The 13,331-nt window shown below is 38.7% G+C and overlaps 1 protein-coding gene across 4 annotated transcripts in view; it reads left to right on the top strand.

Moving 5' to 3' along the window:
• LOC124607291 (chromodomain-helicase-DNA-binding protein Mi-2 homolog) overlaps nucleotides 1–13,331 on the top strand; it is a 164,418-nt gene that overhangs the window by 86,624 nt on the left and 64,463 nt on the right. For all 4 annotated transcript variants that reach the window (XR_006978802.1, XR_006978803.1, XR_006978801.1 and 1 more), the window contains exons 14-19: nucleotides 68–189; nucleotides 3,586–3,755; nucleotides 3,835–3,920; nucleotides 4,016–4,324; nucleotides 4,445–4,684; nucleotides 4,861–4,983. Coding sequence is in view for 1 of the 4 variants with exons in the window: in XM_047139578.1 (XP_046995534.1) it covers nucleotides 68–189; nucleotides 3,586–3,755; nucleotides 3,835–3,920; nucleotides 4,016–4,324; nucleotides 4,445–4,684; nucleotides 4,861–4,983 (1,050 nt within the window). In the remaining 3 variants the exon portion in view is untranslated. The remainder of the gene's footprint in view (nucleotides 1–67; nucleotides 190–3,585; nucleotides 3,756–3,834; nucleotides 3,921–4,015; nucleotides 4,325–4,444; nucleotides 4,685–4,860; nucleotides 4,984–13,331) is intronic.

Raw genomic sequence — 13,331 nt, 5'->3', positions numbered from 1 at the left:
AGAATCGTTGGAAATTAACACCATGTTTTGACACACATAGTAACTGTTAACATTGTGTTCTGAACAGGATTTGAGGGCATCTTACAATATGGACAGCAGCTGTAAGAAAGGCAAAAAAGGCAAAGGCAAGAAAACAAAAACGAAAGAATTATTAGATGAAGAAGCAGCCAACAGTGATAAGAACCAGCCGTAAGTACTTCCTTTAGAAATAAAGGACAAAACTGATTTCTTCTTGTTTATGTTGTTACTCACTACTCTCTCTAGCATCAGATAGTACACAATTTGTTTTACTAGTGGTTTGTCAGTGAAACTGTAGGGTTATTGCCAAAAAGTCTCATCTGTATAGGTTTAGAAAACTTTAGAATTACATAAGCTAAGTATTGTTATGGGGATGCACAGGTGCACACACAAGATGTTTCAAATTCACAACTGTGAGAGTAACAGTGCTGACAGACTTTGGAGAAAATGGTTTATTCCATATTGTGATCAGAGCTGGGCAGAAAACTGAGTGTTTTGAACTGAAACACATTCTTAGAAATACACGCATTTGGACTACATACATTTGGAATTAGTCTAGGTCATGTAAGAAATAGATTGACCGTCCATTTCCTCAGACGGACGACCCTCGTGAGGGAATGGCCACCAGGTGGCAACAGCATCGCATGCTTCCTTGTAGCACCATTGACTAGATGGCACGTGATTCAGTGGAATATGTGGCAGTATTGCCTAAGCACAAGCAGCCCCAAATCACTTGCAGTGTCAGGTGTCTGTGAAAAAAGCTGTTTCTGAGATAGCATTGCTACTGAATAAAGCCATAAAGTTATGAGCATGAATTAGTGAAGAACTCTTAAGCACTCCCTAAATTTTATGCATGTGGCTATAAATATAATGCGGTAGCTGTGCTTCTTTCTCAGAAACCATATTAAATGATTTTTCAATGAAATCATTCTCGCCACTTGACTGAATTTTTATTTATTTCACTATTGCCATTTCAGCTGTAGAGCCATTCTCAAGTGCAGAAGGCATAGTGTGATACCATTTGATAAACATCGTTTAAAGAATGTTACTTCTGTTTCCATCTTGTGTTTGAATACGACTCTACAGCCAAAATTGCAATACTGATAATAATGAATAATAAAAATTGGTCAAATGGCTGCAATTGTTTCATTTAAGAAGTATTACAACTGAGGATGCCAACCAAGGAAAAATCATCGTATGATACCATTTCCATGTTCTAGAGCCTGTTTTATATTAAAGTGAATGGAAGCAAATGTGAGTGAATGATTGTAAAGCCTTGTTTACTTTACAATGAATGGAAGCAAACACAAGTGAATGAGCATTAACAGACAATTTGCCAGTGTTCACCACCATACATTTGTACCTATGAAGAAGGGTTAACACTAGAGGGAAAGGAAGAGAACAAACATAGAGTGCCAACCCTCTGAACACGGCATATTTTTTAAAATTGTTTTTGCAGTAATCATTCTCATGCAGGCTTCACTCGTTGACAACAATAGTGACAATAGTTAAAACTGCACTGTAAATCTTCATTATTGATTACAGTATTATTTTGTGTGCTGTTTTTGACAAATCGAGCAAAATGGTGTAAGGAAATCGGAATGTATATGTCTGAATTTGTACGTAAGCGTGAAACACGTGGAGGTAGTCCACTTCACATTGAATTCAGCATTCTTTAGCATAATTCCAAAACTTCGCACATAATTTGGTTGATGTCTTTTGCTGACTCCTCGTTAAATTCGAACAGAAATCTTAAAAACAGACTGTTAATTACCAATAATCAACATAAAATAATTCACACATAAAACAGCAGACAAATACTCTTTTCTGCTAGTGCTGAATCATGCCATGAATGTTGTTTTGACACGTGGGAAAGTGCAGTTTGGGCCAATGTTAATTCACTCGGAGTTAACCACTCCTAAAATAGCCTCGCACTAAAGACCATATTCCCAGAATTCAAGAGGGTAGTCCTCTTGGAGCATATGAAAAATAGTTGATTGTTATGAATTTTCCCTCCCCCTCGCCCTTTCTCCTCCTTCAAGCAAATTAAAAATTAATGCTAGATCTGGTGATAGAGCTTTATTCCTTACACTTCTGCCTTTAACAGATTATTTTTGTTTTTACATTGGACACTTCTCGTATCTGCTGCACCAGGTGGAAGGCCCCCTTGCAGCTGGTGGGATTTCGTGAATCTATTTTGTATCAGCATGTATGGATGACTCCTTGAACAAATGTCATTTTCTTCATCCAGACAAAAGCTTGTACCGAAAATGGGCTTCTGAAGATATGGCAAAATGGCTATGTGTACTGATAGAAAATTCAATGTAGAATACTGGCATCAAATTCTGATCAAAGTCATATTCACCATTCTCAAGTTATGTTTCCTGCCAATCCGAAAAACAATATTTCAGAGAAAAACATGTTTAAAGTTTTTGTAAACATTCCTCCAGTCAGCAATCCCCGGACCATACAGCAATTCTTTCAGAGCCAAAAGGAGGTTCTTCTCCATCTTCTTCATGTTGTGGTGGTCCTATGGGCCTCTTTGGCAGCTTGTGTCATCTGCACAGCTTGTCATCAGCTGCAGTCTGCTGTGGGACAAACAGATTGAGCATGTGTGGCTCTAGCTGAGGCCGCCTCCTGCTAATAGGCAAAAAACCTTGATCGAATTGCACTGAAAAACAGACATTGCCAATTCTGTGACACACAGAAGGAAAAACTATTGTCGTTGCTTCATTATCCTAAAGACGATCGATTTGAGTGTTACATGACCTGGAGAATCAGTGAGGAAGACTTGTGAAATAGATCACATATCTTGATGCCATAAACTAAGATACATAAGATTTCACTCACAAATTCATAGAAAATCATCACAATGATGAAAAGGCTATTCAGGGCTAAATGTGAAAACTACTGCACAGTTTGTTGTAAATTTTGTGTAACTGTGTTGTTAACTATAATATAGTGGAGGTCTGCAAAGAAGTGAATAAATGCTGGATGTAGATCGGTTTAGAAAAGACCAAAGTGTTTGAGGGGTAATTCTGGTGTTGCATTAACTAAAGCAAGAAAGAATTTTAAAAAAATAGTGCTGACCTTTGTGACATTCATTTATGTATAGCATACCTATGATAATGTAATGTGAACTAAGCAGTTACAGCAACAAGGCTAATGGTGGCATAATGTAGACTGATGAGGAATTTATGGTATTTGCAACAATTCGATGAGAACAGTAAGACTGGAAGATTAAGAAATAGAGATCATGGCAGGTTTGAAATCTATTGTCAATTCTTTTTGCCTTTTATATAGAAAAATCACAGTAAGGATTAGAGGACAGCAGATATAAATAATAGTTTTTATAGGTTATACAACAAGGAAGTCTTGTTTCATATTACAGTTGACTGTTTCAAAATTATATGTTTAAGTATTGTTTGTTTGAAGAACACGGAGTTGTGGGTCCAAAATTGAGTTGGGTTACTTAAAATGTATTATGTACAAATGTAAGTGTTCCAGGACATTATCTCATAAGAATTCCATGTCATAAGAGACTGCTATGGTATGTTCTTTCACCAGGCGACGATATACTCCACCTCCTGATAAGCCACTGACTGATCTTAAGAAGAAGTTAGACAAGCAACCAGAATACATTGACCAGACAGGGATGCAGCTTCATCCGTATCAACTTGAAGGTCTTAACTGGTTAAGATATTCGTGGGGGCAAGGCACAGACACCATCCTCGCTGGTAAGTGTACACCTCTCTCCCACCCTCCCCACTTTTCCTCCTTTTTCCTGATCTATAAAGAATTATTTCAATGTTTCAGATGAAATGGGGCTGGGAAAAACTATTCAGACTATCACATTCTTGTACTCCTTATACAAGGAGGGACACTGTAAAGGACCTTTTCTGGTAAGTAAAAACATGAATAAAAACTTACAGAATGAAATGCTGAAAAATGAAGGTGCACATGTGGCATCTATTAAACTACTTTCTTTTGTTGACAGCTAAGTGTCCCGCTTTCTACAATAATAAACTGGGAACGTGAATTTGAAACCTGGGCCCCAGATTTCTATGTAGTGACTTACGTTGGAGACAAAGATTCACGTGCTGTTATTCGGGAGAATGAACTTTCATTTGAAGAAGGAGCAGTGAGAGGTGGTCGGGTCTCTAGAATAAGGGCGTCAACTATAAAGTTCAATGTTTTGCTAACTAGCTATGAGCTCATCTCGATAGATGCTGCTTGTCTGGGATCCATAGACTGGGCTGTGCTCGTTGTTGATGAAGCACACAGGCTTAAAAGCAACCAGTCAAAGGTTTGTACTCTCCATGTAAATTACATATTTGCTTAAGTAAATAACTGATATGAAGGAGGTTTTGTTTTGTTGCTATGTAAGGAAGCTTAACAATGTTAACCTACTGTTACATGTTAACAGTTTTTTCGGCTTCTCGCAAGTTACAACATTCAGTACAAATTATTGTTGACTGGAACACCACTGCAGAACAACCTGGAAGAACTTTTTCACTTGTTAAATTTCCTGTGCCGTGAGAAATTTAATGATTTGGCATCATTTCAAAATGAATTTGCGGATATTTCAAAGGAGGATCAGGTGAAGAAACTTCACGAATTGCTGGGACCTCATATGCTGAGAAGACTAAAGGCTGATGTCCTTAAAGTAAGTATCACTACTATTGTACTCTGTTAAAAGTTGTATGAAGTTTAGCCATTGTTTTTTAGAGATGTCAAAAGAAACTAAATGACACATAAAAAGAAGTTAAGCTCAACAATTTGATGTATTCCATTGTTCAGGCTGTTCTTTCTTTCACAGTAATAATTGTTGTTGTGTTTCAGAGTATGCCTTCAAAATCAGAATTCATTGTTAGAGTTGAATTGTCACCTATGCAGAAGAAGTATTACAAATTTATATTAACAAGAAATTTTGAAGCGTTAAATCCAAAAGGTGGTGGACAACAGGTAATTTGACAGCTTTTCATATTTAATTACATATGAATGTAAAAATGTTAGAAAAAGGGATAAGAATTATTGAGAACCTAAGATGCTTCGATTGGGACTACAAGCTTGAAATATACACAAAGCATTTTGAGGCCTCTATAGATTAAGGTTTTCCCCTCACCCGCTCATACATCTGCAGGGCAACAATAGATGTCCAAGATGCAGTAAGATCACACATTTCCAGTGAGCTGTGAAATGTTGTAACAAGCTCTTGGAACATAAACAGTGATGGCACCTCTCGTGCTGGAGTTATTGGAGTGAGAGACTGAAGTTACGTCTTTCATTAAATATTTCTCCAGACATGGCATCCTACTGCTTTGGCAACAATAACAATCCCATATGCTTGATGCTGTAATTGTCATTACTTATTATGAAGGACAAATATCATGACAGTGTGCAATAATTTGTTTTATTGGTTTCAACCTTAAGGTCACCATCTATCCCTTGTAACAGATCCCTATTATTCCCTACTTGTAACAAGCCTAAATAAGTTGAAGACGCACACTACATCAGCAACTTGACAGAAAACAACCAACAGCAAATTAGAGTACAAAAGAGTGGACATTGTGGCCAATCCAAGTACAAGGGTTTGTGGTGGTGGTGGTTCTTCTTCTTCTTCTTTATTATAACGACTGTTTTTTTTTTTTTATTAGATATTTGCCTCCAGAAATCTTAAGAGACAGAGGTGCTACTACTTCATCCACCAGTTACTTCTTTCCCTACTCTAGGAATTCCTTTGGGCTTTTTCTACATCTACATCAATACTCTGCAAATCACATTTAAGTGCCTGGCAGAGGGTTCATCGAACCACCTTCACAATTCTCTATTATTCTAATCTCGTATAGCATGCGGAAAGAATTAACACCTATATCTTTCCATTCGAGCTCTGATTTACCTTATTTTATCTTGCTGATCGCTCCTCCCCATGTAAGTTGGTGTCAACAAAATATTTTCGCATCCGGAGGAGAAAGTTGGTGATTGGAACTTCGTGAGAAGATTCCGTCGCGACGAAAAACTCCTTTCTTTTAATGACGTCCATCCCAAATCCTGTATCATTTCTGTGACACACACTCCCATATTTCACAGTAATACAAAACATGCTGCCTTTCTTTGAACTTTTTCGATGTACTCCATCAGTCCTACCTGTAAGGATCCCACACCGCGCAGCAGTATTCTAAAAGAGGACGGATAAGCGTATTGTAGGCAGTCTCCTTAGTAGGTCTGTTACATTTTCTAAGTGTCCTGCCAATAAAACAGTCTTTGGTTAGCCTTCCCCACAACATTTTCTGTGTGTTCCTTCCAATTTAAGCTGTTTGTAATTGTAATACCTAGGTATTTAGTTGAATTTACGGCTTTTAGATTAGACTTATTTATCATGTAACCGAAGTTTAACGAGTTCATTTTAGCACTGATGTGGATGATCTCACACTTTTAATTATTCGAGGTTAACTGCCACTTTTCGCACCATTCCGATATTTCTTTTAAATCATTTTACAGTTTGTTTTGATCTTCTGATGATTTTATTAGTGGATAAACGACAGTGTCATGTGCAAACAACTGAAGACGGCTGCTCAGATTTTCTCCCAAATCGTTTATATAAATAAGGAGCAGCAAAGGACCTATAACACTACCTTGGGGAACACCAGAAATCACTTCTGTTTTACTCGATGACTTTCCGTCAATTACTACGAACTGTGACCTCTCTGACGAAATCACAAATCCAGTCACATAACTGAGACGATATTCCATAAGCACGCAATTTCACTACGAGCCACTTGTGTGGCACAGTGTCAAAAGCCTTCTGGAAATCCAGAAATACGGAATAGATCCGATATCCCTTGTCAATAGCACTAAACACTTCATCTGAATAAAGAGCTAGTTGTGTGTCGCAAGAACAATGTTTTCTAAACCCATGTCGACTGTGTGTCAATAGACCATTTTCTTCGGGGTAATTCATAATGTTTGAACACAATATATGTTCCAAAATCCTGCTGCGTATGGAGCTAATGCATAAGCATACTCGGAAAGGAACCTAATTGTTATACAGTCTGGACCAGAAGATTTGCTTTTATTAAGTGATTAGAGTTGCTTCACTACTCCGAGAATATTTACTTCTACATTACTCTTCTTGGCAGCTGTTCTCGATTCAAATTCTGGAATATTTACTTTGTCTTCTTTTGTGAAGGCATTTCGGAAGGCTGTGTGTAGTAACTCTGCTTTGGCAGCACTGTCTTCGATAGTATCTCCATGGCTATCGTGCAGAGAAGGCATTGATTGTTTCTTGCCGCTAACATACTTCACATACGACCAGAATCTCTTTAGATGTTCTGCCAGGTTTCGAGACAAAGTTTTGTTGTGGAAACTGTTATAGGCATCTCGCCCTCTGACCAAAAAACTGCTCAGTCCACGCCACACAGACCCTGCTACTACCCGTGTAGCTGCCTCCTGCATATAGTGGACACCTGACCTATTCAGCGGAGCCTGATACCCAACCATCCTCTGGCGCAAGTCAAGGAATCTGCAGCCTACACGGTTGCAGAACCGTCTGAGCCTCTGATTCAGACCCTCCACTACGCTCTGTACCAGAGGTCCGCAATCGGTCCTGTCAACTATGCTGCAAATGGTCAGCTGTGCTTTCATCTTGCAAGCAAGACTGGCAGCCTTTACCACTTCTGTTAGCCGCTCGAAACCAGAGAGAATCTCTTCTGATCCAAAGTGACACACATCATTGGTACCGACATGAGCCACCTGCAGTTTGCTGCACTGTGTGCTCTTCATGGCATCCATGAGGACTCTTTTCACATCTGGAATTACTCCACCCAGTATGCACACGGAGTGCACATTGGATTTCTTACCCTTCTTGTCAGCCATGTCCTGAAGGGGCCCCATAACGCGCCTAACGTTGGAGTTCCCAACTACCAATAATCCCACCCTCTGCGACTGCCCGGATCTTGCAGGCTGAATGGTTCCCTCTAAAACAGGACAGGTGACAGCATCTGGCTCAGCCACAGACAGCACCTGGAACCTGTTGGTCAGACAAACTGGGGAGGCGTTACATATGGCCGCCTGGAAAGTCTTTCGCTGCCTGCTTCGCCCCGTGGCAACCTCCCACTCGACCACAGGTGAGGGGTCAGACTCAGTGTGAGCAGTAACTGGGTAAGCCACCGGTGAGGACTGATCAGAGGACTCTTGATGTGCTGTACGTCCGTTGGATCCCCACGGCCGGCCACAACAGTGGTGCCCATCTACTGCAGCCTCAAGCTGTGTTACCAAAGCCATCGCAGCCTGAAGCCCCAGAGCGAAGTGTCACCAACTCGGCTCGCATCCGCACACAACAATCACAGTCCCTGTCCATATTAAAGACCGTGGAAAACTAGACTATGCAGATAAACGGACTATCGGCACATGCTGTGCAACTCTACTGTAGAACCTGACAAAAATGCACGAACTGTTTTTTAGTAATACACAGATATTCAAAAACCGAACTACCGAAGCACTCAGGTGAAACTATATAATTTGACCCTGATTTGGAACTTGTAATATATCACAAAATCGGTTTACTTTCCCACGCAAACGAAAAATGCTACAACTGTGGCTATTAGATATTAAATTTACATGCATAAACTCAAGAAACTGAACTATTAAAGCACACAGATGATATAATTTGCTCCTGGTTAGGAACTTGTAAAAGACAAATGCGGTTACTTGCCTGTTGCCTGTTGCTGGGTCTGTCTCGGTTGGCTACTGCTACCTGACTGGCATATGTGTTCTGGCTCTTCATTTTTTTTGGGCAATGTTAGATGTTGAGCAATTATAGTTTTTGGTTCATCCATATTGTCCAGTAATCTCTATCAAGAATTAGGTCAAAAAGCATACATTTATTCACTTCGACTTACAGTTCTCATCATCTGTGTTTGTAGTTCTCAATGAATTGGTTCTGTATAACATCATTAAAAGTATTAAAAGTCCTTAGTTTTTTGTTTTGTTGGAATGTGTGTAAGGTCTTAATTGGTTTCGTACTGAAGTAGTCTCTGGCTGCATCAATAATTCATTTTTTACCCCCCTTAAGTTGTTTCTCTCTCCTATCAAATGTCAGATCCCTGACTTGTAGTGTGGCACTCTTATCATTCCTCTTAAAAGCTGCGTCGCTTACATACACAAGGGTATGGCACCCTCTTCCTGATGTGTGGGCTTCCTTTATTGTACTCTCTGTTTATAAGGATTAAAATACAATGTTCGTCTGAAGAAGGGCAGGACAGTCAATGTGCAATAGAACATTCAAATCAAAACAAAGGACATAAAAACAAACTCATAAAATAAAATGTATTAATTGTAACTGAAATGTACTGAATTGTACTCTGATTAAAGAACTTTGTGACTGATATTTCAGCGAGTCAAGCGGTAGGGGTCAGCGGCCAGCCAATAGTATATAGTTCTGCAGCACCACGTGCTTACTGTGTTCCTGTTTCGTAGGCACATGCTGAGATGTGTCTAGCAAGGCTGGTTGCCACTGGCAACACTGCCTCCCACCGTTCAGTATGTCAATCACAAAGTTAGTGTATTGAAACTGCAGTGTCTGCTACGAATATAACTAACATCTTGGAGCCTAATCTTTCTGCTTTCTAATAAAGTAATAGTAGAAATCAACCACGCCTAATAAAACACATCATTTCAACTGGAGCAGATATTAATCATGGACAAGTTTATGGCTGTTCTTCTATAATTTGAGGGGAAAGGAACTATGTAGATGGTAGGTAATGAAAACCTTGTAACTCTATCTGTCTCTGAAAACTCATAATTGCAGTAACCAGTAACTCTGAAATCAGAGTTGAAAGAGCATGGATTTCTCTAATCTGTCAATAACTAGGCTTCTACTATACAGTTACACATGTAGCAACTTTCCACATCACTTTGTATTAATTTTTTGAGAAACCGTTTTTGCTTCACCTGCAAAATTTAACAAAATGGAGTTAAGAGGTTTTCATTGCCTACCATCGATATTTATAGACGGCATTTTGTTTTATCGTGTTTAACCAAGTGTACTAATTGTGGAATAGAGAAGAAAGTTGTGAGATATCAGCACACAGCCATTTTTTGCTCCACTGATTTTCCTGTGTTTACCAGTAAGATAGTGCGTGTAGATGTTCTCCAGCTAGTAACTTCAGAAGAGAAACAGATTATACTGCTGAACAATTTAGAGTGAAATACTGTTTACTCCTAATTATTCAGGGTAATGTAGGGAAGAAGATGCACAGAAATTGAAAAAAAAAAATCAATATATTTTGAAGCATGTATTTTTTTATTCTGAAGTGTATACAAGTTCACTGTGTAGGTACTGTAAGACTGTTTATTTCTTAAAATAGTCTGTGATGTTGTTCTGCTTCTGAGAAGAGTTAAAATTTTTCTTCACGACACTTGGAAGTTTTCTTGCAGCAGTAATGTCACTGTACTGCACCCCCTCTGGCCCATATAATCTAGAAGAGTACCAACACATTGCAATGTCGACAAGGTCACTCTCTTCATCCCCACTTTCACATTCACTGCCCCCCCTCTCCCCCCCTCCCTCTCCTTCTCCCTCCCTCCCTCCCTGCCTGCCTGCCTGCTTGCCTCTGTGTGTGGGTGCATGCACATGCAGGCAGAGGTCACAGTTTCCTTCATAGCAGTCTTCAAAGGCATTTCAACCCTTAGCCAGATTCATTATTTGTGCACTTGTAATTTCTTCGTTACTGAAACCTTGAAAATCACTTTCTCCTGTATCTGGCAGAATTTTCTTCCATGATTAAACTAGTGATGTGCCTAGAGTTTCTGCTAGGCATCAGAAATTCTGAATGTGGCATTCAGAACTGTCAGCTACTTCCAGACCACCACCAAATCATCCTTTCCTCAGTCAGCATTCTCAGTAGACCAGCACAGTAATGCTGTTTTACCAATGCCATTATGCCTTTGTCTGTTGGCTGTATTGTGACAGTCACGTTAGGACGTAAAAACTTAGTTGTGATGAGACCATCATCTGATACGAGAATCCTCTCATGGGGATGTAAAGGGATATTATTCAGCAATAGACCAGCCCTTTGTGGCAATCCTTTCTCTGCTAAAAATTGCTGAACTTCTGTTACAAAATGTGTGTGGAGCCAGTTTCTAAAAATTTAACTATCCATCCATGTTCCTTTTTGTCATAATAATGCACAGGGAGATCCTTAGCTGCATTGCCCTTGAATGTTTGGAGATTTCTTTGATTTCCCAATCACTAGTAGTTTCACTTCATGGTTCCTAGAAGCATTAGCAGTGCACAAAATTGTAGTGTGTCCTTTAGACAAGTTATATCCAGGAGCACAAACTTCTCTTAAAAGGAGCGATACTGGTTGGTAGAAATTTCCAATACAGGCCACTTGCATCTGCGTTATAAATCATCTTGTGTGAAATTCTCTTCTACCACAAATTTCTGGAACTCTGCTACGACATTTGAACTAAACCACTCTCCTTCCACAGTAAGTCTGCGAATCCCCTGACATTGTCTGACTCTGGTTGGCCACCCAGATGAGGCATTAAATTCTCCTTCGAACTGTAGAACTTTGTGAAAAGAATTGCCTTTTTTGGCACACATCGTTCCTGAAACAGTGGCATCTTATGCTCGTTTTTGGTTAAAACATTGCAAAAGAGTAGCATCAAATTCATCAGATGAAGATCTCTTCCTGGTTTTTTGTGCGGATGGTCCAGAACTAGAATTGCATTTTCTGACAGAATCCTGTATTTTCTACTTATTCTTTTTAGTGTCCCAACAGTCTGCATTCCAATACCATAATCTGAAATTTCAGTCAATTCTAATGTTTGTTTTTAATGTAAACATCCTTATTTTGTATCTCTGTCATCTCTTTTTCAGATTTGTTTTAACTTGGTTCATTGACTCTTACATGCCAATTAACATCAGAAAACTGAGTTTGTTTTTGATTTACACTGAACAGGTTAGCAGATAGCAATGGAAATGGCCCTTATTGTCAGGTGGTGGGTTGTTTATCGCTACAGGAAAATATTGTACATTTCTTTTAAATGCATAAATGACATACAAACTGGACAATGTGCACATGAATAATCGAGAGTGTTTGTAGTATATTCTCATTAACTGCTTTCTTGCACACCTCACTTTTTTCAGTCTTAAATTGTGTAGCTCATAGAACCAATAAAAAGTTATAGTGTCTCTACAAATGTATGTTCTGGGGATTTTTGTTGCTCTTATACTTAATGGGTGTACTAGAGTATCATTTTTTACTAGCTTATTATTGAAAAACAGATAGGGATCGAGTGTAGTATTACACATCCTCTGATGTTTAAGGTACTACTTTACCTAGCAGTTTTTTCTTTCATTCAACACTTATCCTGACATACACAGTCAGTTATAAGGTGACCCGCAGTTTAACATAGTTTCCAAATTGCAGTGTAACTTGATTTTTTTTTTTTCCATATACATGCAAATAATTTTGCTAGTTTTTTTATTTCTTTCCCATCAGTTCACTCATTTCTATTGGTACACTGTCACGTCCCAGTGCCTTTTGCTTCTTCATACCTCTAATGAATTTTTATAAGTCATTGGCATTGCTTCCAGAACATATTTACGTTCATTATCATTCTTTTGATTTAGCTCTTAAACTATAAAAATACTGTAAGAAATCTTTGAATGCCAGATGCCAGTAGTTTGTTTTCATTTTTGCTGCCTGCTGTCTTAACTGATGAAATGTGATGTCTACTCAACAAAAGTATGGCTTGCTGTTTTCATACTCTTGCTGTTTTCATGTGCTTCTATTGCCAAATTATCATCTAGCTTCTCGTATCCCTTTAAAGGCATTTCCAAGTAGTTTTGTAGGATTCGCCATTTTTTTTAAACGTTATTACCATTTCCTTCAAACACTCTTCTTCTTTTTAATAATTACCTTGTTCTATTTTTGTAACAACTTTTTCTTTTTTGCTAAGCACCTTTATTAAATAACTACCTTTCCGTGTGTCAGTCTTCTTCATTTCCCAAGGTGCTGAACTTCATTCTTGATTTAATCAAGGTCACCTCTGTAATTCGCAAGTAACGTAGATTGAGAATAAAGTTAGTTAGTTACCTACATGTTTACATGTATTTTACTCATACTTTTAGTGATGACCCAATAATAGTGTTGATCATAAAGTGGTGACAATTGCTTTCTTCATGCCACATGTTGATTCATTGATTTAGTGACCAGCTATTGAAATACAATCCAATGTTTTTTCACCTTGAGCAATTTCTTCATGTATACCTAGGAGAGTAAGGGCACGGAGTAATTTAAGAG

This window comes from Schistocerca americana, chromosome 3 (genome assembly GCF_021461395.2).
Source record: "Schistocerca americana isolate TAMUIC-IGC-003095 chromosome 3, iqSchAmer2.1, whole genome shotgun sequence".
Taxonomy (NCBI): Eukaryota; Metazoa; Arthropoda; class Insecta; order Orthoptera; family Acrididae; genus Schistocerca; species Schistocerca americana.
Note: the sequence above shows the minus strand (reverse complement) of the source record. Positions and strands in the feature narration are given on the sequence as shown.